At 44.3% G+C, this 24,628-nt stretch overlaps 1 protein-coding gene across 1 annotated transcript; it reads left to right on the plus strand.

The window, feature by feature from the left end:
• The first annotated feature begins 478 nt into the window (after positions 1-478).
• LOC137562227 (circumsporozoite protein-like) lies at positions 479-3,928 on the plus strand. Its single transcript, XM_068273559.1, has 5 exons — positions 479-483; positions 1,344-1,373; positions 1,564-1,743; positions 2,120-2,206; positions 3,865-3,928. The coding sequence occupies exons 1-5, from the start codon at positions 479-481 to the stop codon at positions 3,926-3,928; spliced, it is 366 nt and encodes a 121-aa protein (XP_068129660.1).
• Positions 3,929-24,628: the final 20,700 nt, after the last annotated feature.

Genomic DNA, 24,628 nt, shown 5'->3' on the forward strand with positions numbered 1-24,628 from the left:
CTTTGAGTTTATTCATCAATAACCGTAAGTAACGCCTCACCCTTTGTCTTATTTCCTAGGATCATCCATGCCGTGGCTGCCGACATTATATTCGGCATGGAGATGCACCCGGTGCCCCCACTTACGTGAGTATGACCTGAATCTTATAGTATGACCTGCTTTATATTGCTGTACAATGATTGTAACCTCCTTTTACATTTGTTTCATTTTATAGGGATGATGAGGAAGTTGCCTGGAGGAAAGTGGTGAAGAGGTGAGTATTCCCATATACACAATACACAGCAATACACAAGCAGCTCCACTATTTCCCCCATTAGCACTGGGGATGGCAGACACACCTCTTTCCTTTGGGCCCTCAGTGATACAAGGAGATATTTAGATAGGGAATGCCCAGGTGCAGTGGTGTAGCTAGACCTTATGGGGCCCCATAGCAATGTAGGCATTGGTGAGAAATGCCACCTACCTCTCCCCTATGGATATGAGGTAACTGGGAGATTTGCATTCTCATGTGACCTACACCCTAGGTTCTCAACGTGTGGTACGCGTACCCCAGGGGGTACTTCTGATGGTTCCAGGGGGTACTTGGGCTTGATATACTTAACCAAGAATAACAAATTTAGAGTTTTAGAAAATGATAAATCTTATTTTAACACCATCAATTTAGTATTTTAGCTAATTAAAAACAATAGTAAATAATTGGAAATTGTTTAGTACCAATTATCATGTACTAAGATTAAATATATATTTGTCAAGGGGTACTTGTGATAATGTTTACTATGCTAGGGGGTACTTGGTGGGTACAGGGTTTTAAAAGGGGTACATACCAATAAAATGTTGAGAAACACTGATCTACACTGCATATAGTCCATGGGCACTTAGATAAAATCACAGGGTGGAGGAACACAAAGTTGTTGAATACACCAAGTACCACCTGGGCCCCATATAGCTGGTATGACTAAAGCTATGCCCTTGCCTATGTGTTATATATTCCATGACTGAAAGTGGTCTCCCCAGGCCCCTCTAGTGGAGAACATTAGTAATCACAGTACAGCAATTCAGACTTTACCTTACTGCAGAAATGCATTAGAAAAAAGTTCCTCTGTTAAGCCTTTCCAATACTTTTCCTCAATCACCCCCCCCAGAAGCTCATTATTTCCTGTGTGCTGGGATGGGACATGGGGGATCGGGGAAAGGACTGGTGGGGGTGGTCCGGAGGGTCTATAGCTCCTTGCACTAGAGGAAGGAGGTGACTTAGCATCAGCACAGCGTTATATGTTGGCGCTATATAAATCCAATAAATAATAAAAATATTTATTCCTGCAATTTCTTATCTTTTTTTTCAGGATCCAGAGCAACTACACCGAGGATCCAATGTAAGTACTTTATTAGCCAAACAGGTAAATGGAAGCGCTGAACCGTAAGTACTTGCAAGAGTCTTTACATATACGGTATGTATCTCCTTGCTGTTTCTTGAGAATAAACATATTACAAACTATTTCTTCCTTCCTTAGCCCTACAAAGTATTTACTGTGTGACTAATAGTTCTCTTTCACCTTTCTGCAGCTTTGTCCAGCCACCACCGCCAGCTGCCGAGGAGATCCAGCCACCAGCTGCCGAGGAGATCCAGCCACCAGCTGCCGAGGAGATCCAGCCACCAGCTGCCGAGGAGATCCAGCCACCAGCTGCCGAGGAGATCCAGCCACCAGCTGCCGAGGAGATCCAGCCACCAGCTGCAGAGGACCGGTAAGTAATTCTCCAATACTTGCTACTAATGATTATGGACTTTGATGGTTAGTTTATGAAATGTAGTCAGGTGTAGAATAACAGGGGGAGCCAATCAGAAGATATTAGTGAAATGAATATAAATTTGGCTTGCATTCAAATTTCATACAACTTGGGACTGGGTAAATAAAATGTCTTTTCTGTCATTTTTGATTGGCCCAATTCCTAGCTGTATACAATTTCTATTAAGTTTGCATGCAAGAATAATTAGCATCTTATTGAGCATCTGTTGTCCATGTATGGGATCTGCCTACCAGCTGGTTATACAGGATAAGAATTGTATTATAACCATCAAATATTTCCACAGCTTTCTTACTTACCTGTTTCCCTTTTCCAGGCCACCCACTCCAGGACCAGAGGGATCACCACCGGAGGCCCCACCGGCAGAGCCAACACCAGCTCCTCGGAGGACTCTGAGAGCAAGGTAAGTAGTCCTGTAACCTGTCTTTGGGTGTGGCCACCTGTAAGGCTTCCTATAGGCTCCCTCCTTGTGATGTCACTTCCTGATAGACCAGGTTTTAATGTATTGCTGCCCATCCACCCCAGTTCTACCTTCCCAGTCTGCTTCTGTACAGTACACAGTGGAGCTCCTATAGCAAAGTGCATGCGAAAGAGCAACACTGACTACCACAGATCAGTTTGGAGAGTTGGTCCACAATGGGTGACCTCTGCTAAAGGCACTACTATTATGCAAATTGGGTGTGATAAGCTCCTCCTCTTGAATGCTATTCCCCACTGGAATTATCAGGGACAGTACAGGAAGCCTCTGATTGTGTGGTGGGGTGATGGTGGTGGGGGTATTTATTCCTCCTATTAGGGCAGATCTGGACATACTGGCCCTGGGGTGTTTTTTAGCTGTCTAGATGAAATCTGACAGAAAGGTGACAAGTCACATTTAATGGATAAGGGGGCTTTTTCCATCCTAATTTAATCCTAATTAAAAGAACTATGTGAAGAATTCAGTAAAAGTGTTGCCCAACTTTAGTTACTGTAATTAATTTTCAAATACTTTTTCCTTAGCATTTAAATTGCTTCCAAAGATCACTTAAAGCTGCTTTTTGTGCCCATAAAAAGCTATCCTGTCTAAAGGTGACCATCTATCAGGCGACTTGGCGGCCGATCAACCATCTGATTCAATTATAATAATTGAAATTTGATGAAAATCGGTGCCACCAATTTCATTGCCCCCGGACGATTTGGGGGCTCTGTAGCCCTTGTTTTGCGGCAGGGACATGGCGGATTACTTGTAATGGGAGCACTGAAGCAAACTAGAAGGTAAAATAGGCAAAATAGTTCGCTTCAGTATGAATTTGATTTCGAAATAATACAAGGGTCGGGGGGAGAGCTGCTGATTGACTTTTTTTTTTTTAAATCCCTTATGCAGCCCAGCCTCATCCTGACTTTGCCTCCTGCGGCCCCCAGGTAAATTGAGTTTGAGACCCCTGCTCTAATGATCTTTCTAGCAGGTATTAGTCTGAATTATGACCAGAGATAGAATTTGAACTTATATGTTCACAAGTATTGCTGCTGATTATTCCTGAGGCACAAAAAAGTTCTTCCTGTTTAATTCCCGTCCTGGTAAATTCTCCTTTAAAGGGAATCGGAAGTGAGAGGGATATGGAGGCTACTATATTTACATTTATTAACCAACTGTATTGTGGTCCCGGAGGCCCCTGCAGAGTGTTTGGCAGTGTAGTGACCCACCTGTCCTGGCTGACGCACTCCCCATTGGTCTGTGGCTCTGTGAGTTCCCCTCTTCATCCTCACAGGGCTGCCTCTCCTCTGTGACCTGGTGCATGGTAATACATAATATGCCGCTGGTCATTGAGAAGATGCAGCCAGCGCAGATGAAGACGGGAACGCTGGAGAAGAGGAATAATGGAGGAGTGCCTCAGCCTGCAGAATAGAAAGAAAGCAGTGACTTCAGGTACACACATCATCCTGCGCTCTGCACCCACTGAAGGAACTGATGTACTTTTTATAGGCTCCGGAAAGTCATTATTTAGCTTTGTATCTGGGGCATATCCCTGCCACTTGTCCTTAGTCCCCCATGCGACGCAGCCTTCCTTATTTCTTTTTCAGACTCGGCAGGGCTTGGAGACGGGTGAGAGGCTTCCTAACCTGCAGTGCCACCAGGACAGCCTAGGTAAGTCAATGTGTGTGTGTGTGTGTGTGTGTGTGTGTGTGTGTGTGTGTGTGTGTGTGTGTGTGTAAAAGGGGGGGAAGGAGTGGTTAAAAAAAAAGAACACACAAAAAAGTTACTATTGTTATTATGTGTGTGTGTGTGTGTGTGTGTGTGTGTGTGCGCGCGCGCGCGCGCCATCCAACAGAGAAAAAAATGATCCGAATTACTTAGCAATTCCCGGGAGAGCTGATCCAGAGATTCATCTGATTGCCATCTGGAGTCGGGAAGGAATTTTTCCCTTTTAAGGCTAATTGGCCCTCGCCTTGAAAGGTTTTTCTCCTTCCCCTGGATCAGTGCCCACAAAATACACAGGCAGTTTAATAACAAAAATACAAAAAAAAGGAGTGGGTAAGAAAAAAAACACAAAAAAATTACTATTGTTAAAGGGGGGAGGGGGGGGAGGGTTTAGTCCCAGGCAATTTAAAAACAAAAATGCAAAAAAAATACAAACAAAAAAAAAGTACTATTGTTAAGTGTGTGTGGTGTTAGTTTCTACAAAAGGGAAAGAAGAAAAACAACCATCCAAAAGAGAAAAAAATATTAAAATATACAGCTATGGGAAGGGGGGGTGGAGGATCCGAATTACTTAGCAATTCCCAGGAGAGCTGAACCAGAGATTCATCTGATTGCCATCTGGAGTCGGGAAGGAATTTTTCCCTTTTAAGGCTAATTGGCCATCGCCTTGAAAGGTTTTTCGCCTTCCCCTGGATCAGTGCCCACAAAATAAACATAATCTGGTAGCAGTTTCCCCACAGATTAAACACGATCTGGCAGCAATTTTCCCACAAAATAAACTTGATCTGGCAGCAGTTTCACCACAAAATAGACATGATCTGGCAGCAGTTTCACCACAAAATAGACATGATCTGGCAGCAGTTTCCCCACATAATAAACATGATCTGGCAGCAGTTTCCCCACAAAATAGAGATAATCTGGCAGCAGTTCCCCCCCCCCCCCCCCCCCACAAAATAAATATGATCTGGCAGCAGTTTCCCCCACAAATTAGACATAATCTGGCAGCAGTTTTCCCACATAAACATGATGTGGCAGCAGTGTCCCTACATAATAAACATGATCTGGCAGCAGTGTCCCCACATAATAAATATGATCTGGCAGCAGCCCCCCCCCCCCAAAAAAAAATAGACATGATCTGGCAGCAGTTCCCCCACTTAATAAACATGATCTGGCAGCAGTTTCCCCATGTAATAAACATGATCTGGCAGCAGCCCCCCCCCCCAAAAAAAAAAAATAGACATGATCTGGCAGCAGTTCCCCCACTTAATAAACATGATCTGGCAGCAGTTTCCCCACAAAATAGACATGATCTAGCAGCAGTCCCCCACAAAATAGACATGATCTGGCAGCAGTTCCCCCACATAATAAACATGATCTGGCAGCAGTTCCCCCACATAATAAACATGATCTGGCAGCAGTTCCCCCACATAACAAACATGATCTGGCAGCAGTTTCCCCACATAATTAACACGATCTGGCAGCAGCCCCACCCCCTCCCAAAAAAAAATTAGATATAATCTGGTAGCAGTTCTCCACGAATTAGATATGATCTGGCAGCAGTTTCCCCACAAAATAAACATGATCTGGCAGCAGTTTCCCCACATAATAAACATGATCTGGCAGCAGTTTCCTCACATAATAAACATGATCTGGCAGCAGTTCTCAACAAAATAGATATGATCTGGCAGCAGTTCCCCCACGAAATAAACATGATCTGGCAGCAGTTCCCCCTCCCCCAAAATATTGAAAAATATAAAAATAGACATTATCTGGTGACAGTTCCCCCATGAGATAAACATGATCTGGCAGCAGTTTCCCCACATAATAAACATCATCTGGCGACAGTCTTCACACAAAATAAACATCATCTGGCGGCAGTTCCCCTGTACTGCTTTGATCTTCCACCTGTTCACCGTACCACTTACATCTGCCTGCTGCATGCTGTTCCTTCATGCCCTACTTGCTGCCACCTGCTCCCTGATGACATCAGAAGTCCAGCGACGCCTTTCATCTGTGTTCCAAGCACTTTTGTAGATATTTTAAATTCTCAATAAAATTAGGTACAAATAAAATAAGATTGTAACTTGTGTTCTTTGATATGAAAACTCAGTGTGTTACAGCATGTGGGTGCGTGTACACTGCCTGTGTATACAGGATGTGGGTAAGTGTACACCGTATCTGCCTACAGTGCTTGAGTAAGTATACAGCTGATGTGTACAGCATGTGGTTGAGTGCACTGTATGTCAGTATACAGTCATCGGGTAAGCGTACAACCGGAAGCACTCTGCACATGATGTAAGTAGTGACGTCATGTGCATGCACATAGCACTCACGGTTGCGCACTGTAGGACATGCGCAACCAGGGCAGCACAGGCGCAGTGATGCCCGACTTTGGCGACCAGGTAGAGGCTGCTGAAGGAGCTTCAGGTATGAAAGAAGGGGGGCAGAGGAGAACGGGGAGAGCTGTGGGCATCAGGACAGTTCCCCTTACATGCCTGCTCCCCCCATTTCTCCTAGTGTGCTGGGCTCTGGTATCCTTTAACTGTAAGTGGCATATGGTTTTACAGTGTGTGAATAAACAGTGTATTTGTTCACAGCACATCATGGGTAAAACTTCAGTGCATGTGTACAGTGTGCTGATAAATCTAGCTGTGTGTATAGCATACGGGTGAGGGCTCGTCTTCCATTATACAACACAGAGCCGCGTGCTCAGCGCGGCTCTGCATTGCACGTGACTTCCAGGGGGGGGGGGCTTATGATTCCATACATTATACTGAATGGGATCACGGGCGCAATTGCCCCGAAATGCAGGCAATCATGTGCTGTGGTTCAGCACTATAGAGACATGAGAGAGTGCAGTCTATGCCCTCTCTGATGTCCCTGCGATCACGTTTCCAATGGCGCGCCTGAAAGCACGCTATATGGAGACGAGCCCTAAGTGTACTCTGCATGTGTACACAAAGCTTCAGTAAGTATGCAGCACATGGGTGTACAAAGTGTAGGTAACACCTGAGTACACTTGTGCATTGCTGATTTCTGCAACAAATGTCAGTGTGCGATATGCAAGGACACCAGAAAGGACATAGAAAGCATTTAAAAAACGCACTGCAATGCACATTAACTCACTTCAATATACATGCTTTTTATGATGCATCTCTGAGCATTTTTGCTATAATGCATATGTGTGCTCAGACCCTAAGTGAACGCTGCATGAGTTTACTGAACTTAGGTATGTGTAAAACATGTGGATATGGATACAGCACATGGTTTAGTGTAGTTTAATATATACCATCTCACAAAAATGAGTGCACTTCAAACTTTTTTGAAAGTATTATATTTTTTCATGGGGCAACTCTGAAGACATGGCATGTTGATACAAGGTACAGTAGTCAGTATACAGATTGTATAACTTGTAAATTTGCTGTCCCATCAAAATAACTCCACACACAGCCATTAATTTCTAACCCGGTGGCAGCAAAAGTGAGTACATTCCTAAGGGAAGACTGTCAAAATGATGCCCAAAGTGTGGATATTTTGTGTGCCCAACATTATTTACCATTATTACTTATTGTATTTATAAAGTGCCAACATATTACACAGCGCTGGACAATAAATACATACAGTGATACAAAGGATAACAGATGTAACGTAACAAAGTTATACAATATTGGACAAAGTTATACTAGGCAAACAGAGTACAAGATACATGATCATGCGATTCTGGGCTGGTAGGCCCAGTAATACAAGTACGAGGCAGTCATAGGAAAGAAGCACATGATCATGTAGAATACACTAGGGAAGGGAGGACCCCGTCAAAGGCTTACAATCTAATAGGAGGGGAGATGGACACTCTAGGTAGGGCTGTAGAATAAGTATTCAGTAGACCTACCTCCCAACTCGAGATAAGACCAAACTAGGGTATAATCAGGGCCGGATTTACCATAAGGCGCTGTAGGCACGAGATCTCCCTTCAGTCAGGGGCACCTCTATCTACGTAATAATGAGGTTCTTCTAGTCACCTAATACTTGGGGGCACCTCTAGCTACTTAATATTGAGGGTACTACTGGCTACCTAATACAAAGGAGCACCTATGACGGGCAAGGGAAGCAAGGGAAAAGTGACAGCTGGGAGAGCCAGCATTCTTGTGGTGCAGTGTGGTGGGGTTTGTAGGTTCATGGAGGGTGAAATCTAAGGTGCCAGGACATCTGTGCCTATGGGCGCCTGTGAGGTAAATCCTGGCCTGAATATAATAGAAGAGGGGTGCACAGCAATCAAAATGCATAGAGTCAGAGTTGAATATAAAATATAATTTTGAGTAAACAAACTTTAAAAGAAAGACCTACAGGTTGGCCGGCTCACCAATACCTCACCGACCACTCCTACAGCGCAGACATGCAGACATGTAATGGTGATCACCATATAATCAAACACAGGCCTGTATGATGTCCAACTGCCCAACTGGTGTGCCTCAATAATGTTGCTCCGTACTGAACACCTGGAAATCAGAGTCCAAAAGACAAAGCAAACATCACATGCTGGTATAGCAACCGGGCCGTATCAAAGCTACAAGAAGCACAGTTAACAGTTAGTGTATTGCAGAAACTGTGAGCAGAAAGCAGTGACATGCAGGTCAAAGCTCACATAGCAAAAGCACATGAAGGGTGCAGGCAATGTCACAGTGGGAAACGTGATGCTGGCATACTGTACCCAATCAGTTGAACCAGTAAGGTGTGATGCCTGTGTCTTGCTGTAATCCCGATAGTAAGATGATCCTGTGGTGACAGGACAATGTTCAGAGGAATGTCCAGCATATGCGGTCCCAAGGCCGGTAACTGCATGCAGCATGGGTTTCATGGCACACTCCGTGTACCACAGCCCGAGTTGGGTAAATGAGACAAGCCACGACGTGGGAGGCAGTTGACAATGGGCGGATCAGAGTGGAGGAGGTCTGGAGTGGGAGCCGCAGCTCCGGCAAGCACGCCAAATGATTCCGACCTGTTTCGCCGGTACAACTTACAACTTCCTCAAGGGGGCGTGGACAAGTTCTGATGCCGCGCAGCCTTCAATCTCCTCCCCCACAGCAAAGACTCCAGCCAAGAGAGTTTGGACAGGAGGCGGGGTGGCACGGAGATCCGAATTGACCAAGGAAAGATACGAGAAGAAGAAGAATCAGTCAGCTTAGTGCCCACAAGGGCACTCATGCCCAGCATGACATCAAATATAATTTTTAGAGAAGAAAAAAGTGGATAGTATAAAAAATACATTGTACGCTTCAGATTATAAATAATAGGGGCTAATAGCAATATCGCCCCTCCTTCGCTAGTCAATTTCTAGTTGCCAGTAGTGTTGGGCCGAACAACAGTTCGCCTGGCGAACCTCTCTGGGCCTCTTACTACTTCCGGGTCGCAATGACCCGGAGTAGTACGCCTGCGCTGCCCGGCAGAGCGCGTCCTAGATCGCGCTCCTGTTGCCGGGCACTCTCTGCGCATGAGCGTGACGTCACGCACATGCGCAGAGAGTGCCCGGCAACGGGAGCGCGATCTAGGACGCGCTCCGCCGGGCAGCGCAGGCGTACTACTCCGGGTCATTGCGACCCGGAAGTAGTAAGAGGCCCATGGATTTAGAGATGTTCGCCGGCGAACGGTTCGGGAACCGTTCGCCACATCTCTAGTTGCCAGTAAAACTTGCTTATATATTTACTGTTGAGTGTATACTGGGGCCGCGATCCACTAAAAAGACGCCTCAGTCCCCCATACATACAAAAAGGGTAGTCACCGGAATCACGCTCGTGCGATGGTAAAACTCACATGTGATGGACCACCAGGGAGTGCAGAATATTTAGAGATAAAAAAAGAGGGACACTTAAAGGGAACCCGAGGTGAGAGCGATGTGGATGCTGCCATACTTATTTCCTTTTAAGCAATACCAGTTGCCTGGCAGTCAGTCATTTTACATGAATATCTCATGTAAAAATCTGTCCAATGAATTTCATTTAGCGATCCACCATGATAGATGATAAAACAAGGAATTAGCATGTTGTTCTCACTGCTGTGTGTCTCGCTGATCATCCTCATTCAGGGCTGGTGCACACCGAGCGGCTTTTTGGGCGTTTTCAGATCCGCTTGCGGCTGCGGATCTGCTTGGTCAATGTATCTCAATGGGGTGGTGCACACCAGAGCAGGGGGCGTTTTGCAGAAACGAAAAATGCCTGGGTGAGGCATTTTTTGGATTTCGGATGCGTTTCTGCCTCAATGTTAAGTATAGGAAAAACGCAAACCGCTCTGAAAAACGGCACTTCAGAGCGGTTTTGCAGGCGTTTTTGTTACAGAAGCTGTTCAGTAACAGCTTTACTGTAACAATATATGAAATCTACTATACTGAAAACCGCAGCAGCAATCCGCAAAACGCTAGCAAAACGCCTCATAAAAATAAAAAAAAGCGTTTAAAAATCTGCTAGCGTTTTGCGGATCTGCTAGCGGGTTTTGGTGTGCACCAGCCCTTAGTGAACGCTGGATAGAATTGGCTAATGTCGAGTAACGTGTCTGTGCAGCAATTGTTCTGAACTTTCAACAGTGATCAGTCATTTAGAATGAAAAATATTGCCCGTCTTGCTCTGCTGCTGACCCTTTGCAAAGAGTTACATTAATATTGCACACTTTTTTTAATGTCTGTGCGTTGAGCTCTTACTTTCCTATAGATGAATTTTGTTCTGCAGGAACCAGAATTAGCAGGGGCAGGGCTGGATATTTGTAGGGCCTAATCCGATTTGAAGATTAATGGATAATTTCAGTATTATTAATCATTAGCTTTCTGTATCAGATTATCTCCATGCATACTGTAGATCAGGGGTCTCAAACTCGCGGCCCGCGAGCCATTGGCGGCCCTCGATGCAATATTTTGTGGCCCTCGCCGGCAAAAGCTTCCTTATAGTTCGCTTCAGTGCTCCCAAGTCATCCGCCGCATCCCCGCTGCTAAACGAGGGCTGCAGAGCCCCCAAATCGCCCGTGGGGCAATCCGCCGGCATTCCTGGAAGGGGCAGAGCTTTCAGCTTCAGCTCTGCCCCTCCTGACGTCAATCGCCGCACGGATCGCCGCATCTCCCCGCCCCTCTCTGTGAAGGAAGAGTGAGAGGGGCGGGCAGAGGCGGCGATGCGCCGCGATTGTGAAATTCCTTATGCGGCCCAGCCTCATCCTGACTTTGCCTCCTGCGGCCCCCAGGTAAATTGAGTTTGAGACCCCTGCTGTAGATCCAGTTCAATCTCTATTAGGCCTTTTTCAGACGGGTAGCTCAGAATCACTGCTGTCCTGCATCGGCCAGCGGTTGTTAGGGCTCAGTACCAGCGCTGGACAGGCAGTCTCACAGAGTCACATTCGAGTGCAGCTGCAACCACACTCACATGCAGCGTTGTAGTTCTCTGCTGCTAGGTAACGTCAGTACTTGACATGTGGTGTCGCAACCGCTGCCATTCAGGTGCATTTGAATTGAACCCAAATGACGCTCGTAGGCGTCAGCCTGGGGGCTGAACTGCCTGACAAGCGCATAGTTCAGCCTTCTGTCTGAAAAAGGCAGGGCTGCGCTGGCTTCGACTTAGAAGTCTACGGCACGGAACGGAGTTGGCGGCGGGAGAAAATCGGCTTGGGCAGGACCGGCGCGGGACAGGGCGGCTGCTGGGGGCTTAGGGAAGCCCCAGGTAAGTGAAACTATTTGTCTAAAATAACTTTACAGTTCCGCTTTATTTCATCTGACAATTTTGTGCACAAGTGCAAACAGATATGTCTCTCAGAAACAGCCCAGTGATGCCCAGGATACCAGAGCTGAAATAAGCTAGAGAAACGGGGAGAGCAAGCATATACTTTTACCTGATGCCTACCGCTCCCCCATTCTCCTTCCTGCCCTGCTATCAACCTAAATGCCCCTTCGTCAGCCTCTTCCGGTCAGTAGTGACCATGTAATACATAGTCAGCACAATGGATGCCAGACTACATTTCCCAGAATGCTAGACTTTGTAGTTCAAAGCAGGAAGTAAGCATGTCCATTTGCAAAATCTCAACTCTTTACAAAAAAATATAGGCCAACGGTATCTTAAAGAAAACCTAAGGTGAAAATAAACGTATGAGATAATGACTTGTACGTGTATTACAGATAGGAAATAGAACATTTATTGCACAGAAAAGAGTCTGATTTTGTTTTCCCATAAAGGAAGAGTTAAAAAACTTCAGTTGTTATCTATGCAAAACAGCTTCTCTGAGTTATTTGACCCACTGGGTTGAATACAGTCCTGTTTTCTGAAACAGGATTGAAGCCTGATGAAGGCTATACAGCCGAAAGCTTGCTTACTCTTATTTTAAAGAGAACCCCGAGGGGGTGTAGGGGAGGGCGGTCTAGATGGGACACAGGCATGTTCTCTGCCTCATGACATGCCTCTGTGTCCCCCCTCTGCCTCCCCACCGTCATGCTATAGAACCCCGAAAACAATATTTGTCGCTATCTCGAATGGTAAAGGAGGGAGACGGATTGCCTGCTCAAAAGTCCCACTAGGGGCATTCCTGCAGGCTTTCCCCAGCTGCCATTAGGCTGCTCTCTCGCTCCCCGGGCCGCACCACCTGCCGCTCCCTGCATGCAGTGAGAGAAAATCAATCTCTCCTTCCAGCATCGTGACCCAGAGGTCAAAAGAGTGAAAGTGGGCCACTGTGGCCCACAGGAGCGGCGGAAAGAGCTGTGTGGATGGTGGCTACCTGATTCGCTTAGCTCAGGTACCATTATTTTTATTTTATTTTATTTTATGAGGCCACCTCGGGTTATCTTTAAGTTAGCCAATAAATGGTCTCATCCTGATTCAAAACTTCTTGCATTTTCTTAAACAGCCAAGAAACAGTGACAGCTTGTGATAAGGTTTTACTGCAGGAAGGTTCAAAGAGTCATTATTTCTGCTTTGTTTTGTAGCTTAAAGATAGTTTTGAAACTGCAACTGGGACAGAATGATCAATGTTATTTAAAAAAAAAAAAAAGCCATGACTGATAATAAAAATGTGAGACTTTTTTTTATGCTACTAATGTTCTGTTCATTATCTGTACTACACATACAATTCATAATATCATGTTTTCGCTTCAGGTTTGCTTTAAAGAGACACAGCAGCAAAAAAAAAAAAAAAATGACATAATGATTTGTATGTGTACAATAATACAATACAATACAATAACATTTGTAAAGCGCTTTTCTCCCATAGGACTCAAAGCGCATATGTGTAGTACAGCTAAGAAATAAAACATTAGGAGCAGAGACATAAGTCCAATATTGTTTCCAGTATAGGAAGAGTTAAGAAATTTCAGTTGTTATGTATGCAAAAAAAGCCATTGAGCTCCATGTCTTTCAAAGTCCATGACTTTCAAAGTCGCATAGAGCTCTGTCTTCGGAAGCTTATTATCTCAAGTGTCTGGCACTGTATGTTTTGAATGCTGAGTAGTGTGTAAACTGCAACTATTAGAATGCTATGTTATTAGAAAGCAATGTTCTATAATAAAAAAAACTATATAACTGAAAATAAAAATATGAGAAAATTTTCTTTACTACTAATGTTCTAGTAATTATCTGTACTATTCAACCAATTCATTATATCATATATCTCAGATGAGGGGGCACAGCTAGGTCTTATTTTCAGGGAATGTCTTATATTTCAAGCATGCTTGAAATATATAAGATAGGTCTTATTTTTGGAGGATGTCTTATTTTAGGGGAAAGACAGTAAATACAAAATTACAAACTGAATTGTGGAGAAAAAAATGTTGTTTGCTATTTGTGTCTAATTACATAAAAACTTCATGAATTGAAAATGACGAGGTGTCATGACGAGCAATGCTTTGCAAAATTTATTATAGAAACAAGACAACTACCAATTATAAAATAGAACTTCAGAAACTGGCAATAACATTGTACTTTAAAGCAGAGGTCCCGAACCTGGGGTCCGCAGGACAATTCATGGGGGGACGCGGCTTCAGACTCACTTTTAAGACTCACTGACGATATTTCACCGCGCTTGGGACGGCCGCAGCAGCGGTCGCGCACATCATCGGTCTCCAGCCCAGCCCCCTCAATCCGTGCGGCCAAACACCTCCTTCCTCAAGAGGCGACGACATGAATATCAGAGGCGCCAGTCCCGCCTCCTGCATCAGTGGCCGTGTATCTTGGAGGCAGTCAGAGCAGCGTCTGGGCGCCATTAGAATGAGGAGGTGACGCTGAGAGCCTGACATACATCAAACAAGTATGTAACATCCTCACACACACACATATATATATATATATATATATGTGTGTGTCGGTGTGTGTATATATATATATATATATATATATATATATATATATGTGTATATATATATGTGTGTATATATATATATATTTCCAGCCATGCAGGAGTTTTATTACCTCTAATTACTATAGTGCCAATGAGCACAACATGCTTGCTAGCAGAAAACCCTGGCTAGGCAGGTGCTGTCTTTTGACTTGGTCAAGATTAGATACTGGGCTCTATACTAGCTATACTGGGGCACTACCTACCCATAGTGGGACTATACTAGCTATACTGGTCACTATACTGGGGCACTACCTACCCATACTGGGACACTATACTAGCTATACTGGGGCACTATGCTAGCTATCCTGGGGCATTATGCTAGCTATACTGGGGCACTATACTAGCCATACTGGGGCACTATACTAGCCATACTGGGGCAACTAACCCCCCCCCCCCCCCCCCCCGGGTCCCCGGACAAAACATTTTTTCAGAAAGTGGTCCCCGGGCCGGAAAAGGTTGGGGACCCCTGCTTTAAAGCATCCCCGCATTATCTTGGTTTCAGCATGATACACACTATGTCTATATATTGCTGTATATTGTTATGTAGCTCCTCCCTTCCAGTGATGTCACAACCTAGGCTGTTTAGATATGCAGAATTCTCCTCCCAGAGCACTTTGGAACAAACAGTAAATAAACATTTTGCATGGATGCACCTGCCGGCAGTAAAGAATGTCTCTAAGAGAAATTCTCCTTAATAATAGAAGCAGAGGGGCCATAGCTACAGGTATCAAGAGCTAACAGTGTATAAGGTGCGGGATGGAATGTAAGGTAAAGCAGGTGGGGGGGGGGGGGGTAGAGGTAATGGCAGGAAAACTGGACGATAGTGTATAGTTCATATTTAATGTGTAACAGGTGTAAGGCCCAGTGCACACCAAAAACCTCTAGCAGATCTGCAAAACGTTAGAGCTTTTTGAAGCAGATTTTCAGAGGGATTCTAGACATGTTTAGAGAGGTTTTCTGAACATGCCTGGCATTTTTTGGAGCGTTTTGTGTAGTAGATTTTATATATTGTTACAGTAAAGCCGTTACTGAACAGCTACTGTTACAAAAATGCCTGGAAAACCGCTCTGATCTAGCATTTTTTAGAGCAGTTTGAGCTTTTCCTATACTTTACATTGAGGCAGAAACGCATCTGCAAACCGCAAACGTGCTGCAGGAGCCTTGTTTGCAGTTTGCTAAAAAACCTCAAACCGCTGCTGTGCACCATCCCATTGAGATACATTAGCCAAGTGTTTTCACAAGCGGCAGCGGTTTTGAAAACGCTACCAAAAACGATTGGTGTGCACCAGGACTCTCAGTGTGAATGTAAGAAGTTGTGCATTATATGAGCAGCTATACGGTGTGCAATAACTTTTAGCAGGTAAAACTATTTTTAATAACAAAAATAAAGTGATTCTTGTAATATATAGCCAGCGCTCCTCTATTTTTTTTATTTAAAGAACATACAGGATTATTTGCAGATTAGAAATAAGATCATTAAAAAATATGGACAATGATGCAAATATACTGGTGGTCCGGATCACAGAAACATAGTGAAGAAGCCATACTGAGACAGCGCTGCACTATGGATTAAGCTGATGTCCAAAAAATAAGAAAATAAAAAAATATGATGCCATTGAAATACATAGGATGCGTGGTGATCCCAATTTCGGGAAAAAAAGCATATTTGGACGCATATTCTAATAAGTGTGACCCCTGCCTAACTCAAAATAAAATGAACCACTGAATACACTGCAGTGATGCAGCAGGGCAGGCCCATTACCCCCAACATTTATTTCCCAGTAAAAAATAGAATAAACAGGCAAAATTGGATTTGCTGAAATACTTATGTTTAACATGATTCAAATTAATATAAAAAAAAAAACTAAGAAAAAAAAAAAACAATGATGAAGGTGTGACATGCATATTTGGTATTAGTATCAGCCGGTAGTCACACTGGTCAGAAGAAAAAAAAGACATACTGTATATCAGGGGTAGGGAACCTATGGCTTGGGAGTCAGATGTGGCTCTTTTGATGGCTACATCAGGCTCACAGACAAATCAGCAGGGGTTTATTCACTAAGCTACACCGCTCAAGCAGCACAGCTTATTGTGGCAGCGCAAGTAACATTTTCAAAGTAGGCATGCATTCAGTTCCCCTTTAAAGCTCAGATTTGCTTTAAAGGGGAACTGAAGTAAGGGGTATACGGAGGCTGCCATATTTATTTCCTTTTAATCAATATATTTCTCTGCAGTAGTATCTGAATAACACCAGAAACAAGCATGCAGCTATTCTTGTCAGATCTGACTTTAAAGTCTGAAACACCTGAACTGCTGCATGCTTGTTCAGGGGCTATGGCTAATAGTATTAGAGGCAGAAGATCAGCAGAGCTGCCAGGCAACTGGTATTGCTTAAAAGGAAATAAACATGGCAGCCTCCATATACCTCTCTCTTCAGTTCCCCTTTAAAGCAGCAGGAACAGCCATACTATCCCAGGAAAAAAAACACATGTAACCAGATAACTACTTACCATATTTTTCAGAATATAAGATGCTCCGGAATATATAAGAAACACCTAGGTTTAGAGGGCAAAAACCAGGGGAAATAAAAAAATATATATACTAAATCTGGTGCATCATGTTCCAGGAGCGTCTTCTAGATCATCTTCTTGTTTATCTCCAATCATTGTCCTCCTATATCCCTATGTTTCCTCCTTGATTTCCTTTGACAATCCTAGTGTATTTCCTCCCTAACTTTTTTTTTCTCCTAGAAACTGCACTGTCATAGCTAGCTTGCTTTGTAAACACATGTGAGCACAGCTTAGATCAGATTTCAGCAGCTCACTTAATTGCCAATCAGAGAGGAGCAGCAATGTGGGAGGGGTGGTGATGGCAAAAATAGAGCCAGGCTGACTGAGATAAGAATTAATATAGCAGAAACATTTATGAATAAATTGTGCTTGCAATGCAGGGTGAGGTTCCAGGCTGCATATTAAGCACAGAGTGGTAGGTAAATGGAATTTGATTTTGTGGCTGACAATCCCTAAAATAAGACCATACTTCTTAGGCATAGAACTGTCCCATTGCCTGGCTTTTGGTGACCAGTGTAGCAATGGAATATACAACTTAGTAGAGGAAACAAATATGGAAAAAAAAAGTAAATGTTAAATAAAAACACTTAAGTCACAGGCTAAACCGTGTGTCTGTGATAAAATGAAAAAGCTTCAGGGGAGAGAAACATTCACATACTGCATGGCTGACTGGTCTCCCATTTCTTGAATCTGAAACAATAACAGTAGCTATCAGCCGTTCACAGCTGCAGATTCCCGCAATGTTTTCTATTAGTCGCAGCCACATTTCTTCTAATGTAAGGTATATGGGACACTGGCTAGTGGAGAATTAGATGTTTAATAAAAGGCTAACTTAGGCCACTCCCCCTTCAACCTCTGGCCAAGTTGTACTCCTTTCTAGATGTAACCTAAAATCACACCGCCTCTATTTATACATAATCAACACTACCAGAGCAAGATTATCCACCAGGCAACCTAAGCAGGTGCCTGGGACCTAGTGAGTCTCAAGGGGCCCACCAGCCATCTTCTCTGACCTCTCTCCACTTCAGCTTACCTTGAAGACCACGAGGGGACCCTAAATCAACTGCCTTGCCTAGGGCCCCATTACATCTTATCTCTGTGTACTACATATTGCAAACTCACAAGGGCAGGGCTCTCTCGCCCTTTTGTGTCTTGGAATTTGCTATATATTTTTTTCATTATGTTATATTTGTTGCCGTAATAATTATCAATACAAATATATATTGTTGGGACTAAAATAACAAATAAATAACTATTAATCAGTGAGGTCTCTAGTTTGTGTATAGATGAAAAATGTGCTGTGACATTAAACTGATTTAACTGTGATTTTCCTGCTCTTTTCTTTTTTTTTTGTTTTTTCTTGCTTTTCTCTTTTTCTGTTTTTGTTTTTTTTTTCTTTTTTTTTTTTCTTTCTTTTTGTTCTCATTGCTTTCAGTAGGCATAATACTTCTTCACTAGTCATTTGTAATGCAGGCGTAACGTGTGCCTTGTACCATAGGGCTGCGTAATATGTTGGCGCTTTATAAATACAATAAATAAATAGGGCACAGCTTGTCCTCCATTAGGATGGAACTTGACACACCACAGAGCCAATGTGAATGACACTTAAAGAGGCAACATAGTGACATATTGCAGAATGTGATCTGTCATTTAGGATACCCACTTTTACACTGATTAACCAGGTTTCAGCATCTGTATACTGCTGTGTATTGGTATGTAGCCTAGCCCTCTCAGTGACAGCCTGGGCTATTTAGCTATGCAAAAGTCTTCTCCCAGAGAATTCTGGGAGACTAGCTATTATTTTCACTGGCTTTGAATCTCTCGATAAACAAACATTTTGCACTGATGCACCTGCAGTAAAGTTTCCGCCACCTGTGATAAATTTCATAATGTATATCAGGGAGAGAAAAGCGTTTGATCAGGGAGACTACACAGGAGGTAAGTATTATGTGCGTAGGTTTATTTTGACTTGTAATCTTCAGTTCAGGTTTGCTTTAAGGAATGTGAATGGGGTGGGGAAGAGGAGGGAACAGGAGGGCGATAGGAGGGAACATTGCCGCAAGCCTGCCTCTTCCTGTCTAAAAATTTGGCTTCAGCCAAAAGTCAAACTTTTCAGTGAGTGATTATGGGGGCCACGGGAAGGGATGAGGAGAGGAATGGATAATACTCAGGGTTATGTGGATCCTGCATGGACTAGAGATGGCACGAACCTCCGATTTTCGGTTCGCGAAAGCGAACTTCCGCAAAAGTTCGGTTCGCGTGAACCGCAATAGACTTCAATGGGGAGGCGACCTTTGAAAACTAGAAACACTTATTGTATGCTGGACAGAAAAGTGATGGAAAAGATGTTTCAAGGGGTCTAACATCTGAGTTTTTGCACGGAGGAGTGGGATAGACGCCAAAATCTGGATTTGACGCAAAGCAGAGTTTTAAGGGCAGAAATCACATTGAATGCTAAATTGCAGGCCTAAAGTGCTTTAAAACATTTTGCATGTGTATACATCAATCAGGGAGTGTAATTAGAGTACTGCTTCACACTGACACACCAAAATCACTGCGTAACGCACCGCAAACAGCTGTTTGTGTTGTGACGGCCGTGCTGGACTGGTGCGCACCATGTCGAGAGTGCAGGCGATATCGGTGTTCAAGCCCATATGGTCACCAGGCTGAGGTAGCTCAATGACAGAACAACAGTGATTGTCCAGCTGATCGTATTTGGTCTGTCCACAATGAAGCAACAACCTTATTATCTTTGGTGTGCCATCCCCCGAGACACTCATATAGCCGTCGATCATTGCTTCATTGTAATACGCAAGCCCCTTCACCTCGGCAAGGTAACGATCACGAAGGGGAATTGACACATGTACATGACTTTTGGTTTGTTGTTGCAGCCGCAGTGCAGCCAGAAAAATTAGGCAGGCATGTACACGCACCAGAAAAATTATAGTGGCCGCTGCTAGCAGTGTGTGTGGGGACTGACTTAGTCTTCGGGCAGGCCTGAGCGTGCTTTGCAGACCAGGCATCCATGGTCAGATGTACCCTTGACCCAATGCTGTGTGCCAGAGATGTCACCACTTGCCTTTCAACATCACGGTACAGTTTAGGTATCGCCTTTTTTGAGAAAAAATTGCGGCCTGGTATCTTCCACTGTGGTGTGTGGCTTTGCTTTTGTGTGCTGCTTTTCCTCAGATGGTCATCCCATTGCAGTTTGTGCTTTATAATCATGTGCCTTCGTAAGGTAGTCGTCCCTACGCGGGTCTTGGTCTTTCCACGGCTTAATTTTCGGTGGCAGAGAGTACAGATGGCATTGCTCTCATCTGAGGCAGACACACAAAAACATTTCCACACCGCTGAGCCCTGGGGTGATGGCACTTTGGTGATGGCGGCCGACTGAGTGTTAAGTGGGGTGCCAGAATCAGAGCAGGAGGAGGAAGATATGTCACGCTTCTGTGCGGAAGCTGAGAAAGATGAGGTGTTCTGTGTTAAATAGTCAACTACGTCCTGACAATATTGGGGGTTGATAGCACGTGCCTTCTTCTGAACACTGTACTTTGGTCGAGGGCCGCACAAAATCACGACAGCGCGACCTCGAACAGACCTGCCAGGTGGCCTGCCTCTGGCTCTGCCTTTTGTTTTTTCCATATTGGGGGGATGAAGTGAAAGGTATGCACTGACTTGACTAATACAATGTACGTTTACACAGGTGCAGTGAACAGGTATGCACGGAGTGGTATATCACACTGCGTGCGCTCACATAGGTAGGTGGGTGCATTGAACAACAGGTAGGTATATGCAGTGATGGGTATTACAAATTTTCACCTGTCACACACACGCACCATGAACAGGTACAATGACTGGTGGTATTAAATATCACACTGCGTGCGCTCACGTGGGTAGGTGGGTGCACTGAAGTCAACAACAGGTATATGCAGTGATGGGTATTACAATGTGCACCCGTCACACACAGACAGGTACCGGACAGGCACAGTGACACTGCGTGCGCTCACGTAGGTAGGTGGGTGCACTGAAGTGAACAAGAGGTAGTAGGTATATGCAGTGATGGGTATTACAATGTGCACCTGTCACACAAAGACAGGTACCGGACAGGCACAGTGACACTGCGTGTGCTCACGTAGGTAGGTGGGTGCACTGAAGTGAACAACAGGTAGTAGGTATATGCAGCGATGGGTATTACAATGTGCTAGTAACAATGGAGGGTACAGCGACTGGCACTACGGCGGCACTCAAAATATATCACAGCTTGCAAAACAAAAAGGCATAGATTCCACCAGGTATCCGCACATGTACAGCACAGCGTGCTCAGGATCAAGAAACGAAGATATCAAGCTCATTCACAACATAGATGTATGAAGATCCGGCACTGCTTCTAGCTTTAAAAAGAGCTTTATTGCCAGCGGCTCTTTCAATATGCAAAAAAGTTTCCAACAAGTTTCCAACAAGATAGTCAAGAAATATTCATGCGGTAAAAACATGCAAGGTGCACATACCCGTTGTGGTTAGTGAAGGCTGTGGGGCATGGTGGTAAGAACGGCCCGCCTAACGTCCGTTTCGCTTCAGTAGCGTCTTCAGAGGCAGTGTGGCAATTCACGACTGTCCGTTTCCGGGTTAAATACTGCATGAGGAATCATATCCGGGTCGCATCGTCGCTTCTACGCGTAAAAAAGTACGCATGCTCCCACTAACGTACGCGTGAATGCGTAATGACGTCAATGGAGCATGCGCACACTACCGGAACTTCCCTGCGTCGTTTCATGCTTACGTAATTACGCATACAAGCATCGATGTACGCATGCAAGCGTATGGACATCGATGGGAGTATGCGAACCATGCTTAAGATTGCCATTTACAAGTCGGATCTAGCAATCTGCTACATGGCCACAAGGTGGCAGCACAAACGGGTATGGGCTGGTGTGTTAACAATTTAAAAAAATATAAAATATATAGGGGAATAAATCTGCACATCAAGAGATGCAAAAAGCTCCCACCAAAAAATTGTTGAGGGCTTCATGGAGCTAAGACTGGGCAGCGTGCCCCCGCTGTCAGAAATTCGTTTCAGAGAATATTTTCTACTAATTAACATAGTCAAACCAAGTCGGAGACCCACGTCCCAATCAGCCCCATTATAGCACTCCCGATGCGCAGAAATCGCCCATACTCTAAAAACAACAGTACAGACATACAAATGGACCTACTCTATACTCTCAAGTTTTAAAGCTAAACTATACTTTAAGGATCCAGGAAGCATGCCATTTCTATATTTTCGTTCAGGCCTAAAGGGCCCATCGCATCTGTTTTTATGATCCAATTGGATTCCTTCCTTAAGAGTAATCGTTCTCTATCTCCTCCTCTATGTGGCACTGGCATATGGTCTAAGCCAGCAAAGGTTAGGCAGTTCGCATTGCTTCCATGAGCCATCCTGACGTGCTCTATGAGCCTTGGGCATCCTTTCCCTGAATCCACAGATCTGAAGTGCTCCAACACTCTCGTTTTCATTTCTCTAGTTGTCATACCTATATAAAACCGATGACATGTGCATTATATTATGTAAACCACGAACTTTGTTTGGCAAGTAAAAAAGTGTTGTACTTTCGTGTCCACAGGACCTACTCGTACGTTTCTCCCTCTGCCTAATTGTGGGCAAATTGAGCAATGCCCACATCTATAATTACCTTTGGTCTGTCCTCTTTCTAGCCAGTTAAGTTCCCTTGGCATCGTGAACTCACTGGAGGTGACTTTATCGCCTATGGTTGGGGCTCGTCTAAAAGTTATCAGGGGTGGCTCTTTGTAAATATCTTTCAGGGATGGATCCTGTTTTATTATATTCCATTTCTCTAAAATATTGCGCCTTATTGCGTCTGCCATTGGATTATAGTCAAATGAGAACACTAACCTCTCTCCTATGTTTTTATTTGTTTCTTTCCTCTTTTTCTTTTTCACTATATCTTTCCTATCTATCAAGCTAGCTTTTTGTATTGCTTGGTCTAGTTCTATCTGAGTATAACCCCTATCCAATAGCTTTGCTCTAAGGTCCATTGCTTGTTCAAGAAAATCATCAAATGTGGTATTGTTTCTGCGCAGGCGTAAAAACTGTCCATACGGTAGTGATTTGAAGACGTGAGATGGATGATAGCTGGTCCGATGCAAGAATGTATTTCCTGATACTGGCTTCCTGTAGCCCTTTGCTACTAGTTGGTTCTCTACTATGCATAATTCTAGATCTAAGAAGGCTACCTTGTCCTTACTGAATTCATGCGTAAATTGCATGTTTTCTTTACCATCATTCAAGTAGCCCATAAATATTACGCATTCACGCGTACGTTAGTGGGAGCATGCGTACTTTTTTACGCGTAGAAGCGACGATGCGACCCGGATATGATTCCTCATGCAGTATTTAACCCGGAAACGGACAGTCGTGAATTGCCACACTGCCTCTGAAGACGCTACTGAAGCGAAACGGACGTTAGGCGGGCCGTTCTTACCACCATGCCCCACAGCCTTCACTAACCACAACGGGTATGTGCACCTTGCATGTTTTTACCGCATGAATATTTCTTGACTATCTTGTTGGAAACTTGTTGGAAACTTTTTTGCATATTGAAAGAGCCGCTGGCAATAAAGCTCTTTTTAAAGCTAGAAGCAGTGCCGGATCTTCATACATCTATGTTGTGAATGTATTACAATGTGCACCTGTCACACACAGACTGGTACCGGACAGGCACAGTGACACTGCGTGCGCTCACGTAGGTAGGTGGGTGCACTGAAGTGAACAACAGGTAGGTATATGCAGTGATGGGTATTACAATGTGCACCTGTCACACACAGACAGGTACCGGACAGGCACAGTGGCACTGCGTGTGCTCACGTAGGTAGGTGGGTGCACTGAAGTGAACAACAGGTAGTTATATGCAGTGATGGGTATTACAAATCTGCACCTGGCACAGTAGTAATTATACCACCAAGGGGCCAAAGGCCAGCTGCGACTGACTGACAGGGCTGTATAATGCAAGTGGGCCACACACACAAAAAAAAAATAGATCACAACAACAAGATTGGCTCTCAAAAGAGCTGTTGAGGGGTGCTTTTTTTAGCAATGAGAATCAGCAAGGAGCAAGCTAACAAGCCTACAAGAGCCTAACTAACCTTTCCCTATGAGAGTCTGCAGCAGCTCTCCCTTCTCTAATTACTGCAGGCACACAAGTGAGTGAAAAGCCTGACACTGCCTGCCTTTTATAAGGGGGGGGGGGGGGGGCTCCAGGAAGGAGTGTAGCCTGATTGGCTACAATGTGCCTGCTGACTGTGATGTAGAGGGTCAAAGTTGGCCCTAATGATGCACTATGGGGGTGAATCGAACTTCCGGATAAGTTCGCGGTTCTCCGCAAACGCGAACCACAGAAGTTTGCCGGGAACCGTTCGCCGGCGAACCATTCGGCCATTTCTAGCATGGGCATACCTCTATGCTCCACCACACATCGTTCCAGTATAGTGCTAGACCAGGTCAGCAACGCCCATTTGGCACAACAGAAGAAAGGGAAGTCCGCACTTATCCAAAGTCTTACGTATCCAAAGTTAAAATTCCACAAACATCAACACGGCTTGGCTGTGTTCTGTGTTGATGTTCATGGAATTTTAACTTTGGATATATCCAGCAATAAAGAAGTCTTTGGATAAGTGCGGACTTCCCTTTCTTCTGTTGTGACATACCTCA

This window comes from Hyperolius riggenbachi, chromosome 3, assembly GCF_040937935.1.
Source record: "Hyperolius riggenbachi isolate aHypRig1 chromosome 3, aHypRig1.pri, whole genome shotgun sequence".
NCBI lineage: Eukaryota > Metazoa > Chordata > Amphibia > Anura > Hyperoliidae > Hyperolius > Hyperolius riggenbachi.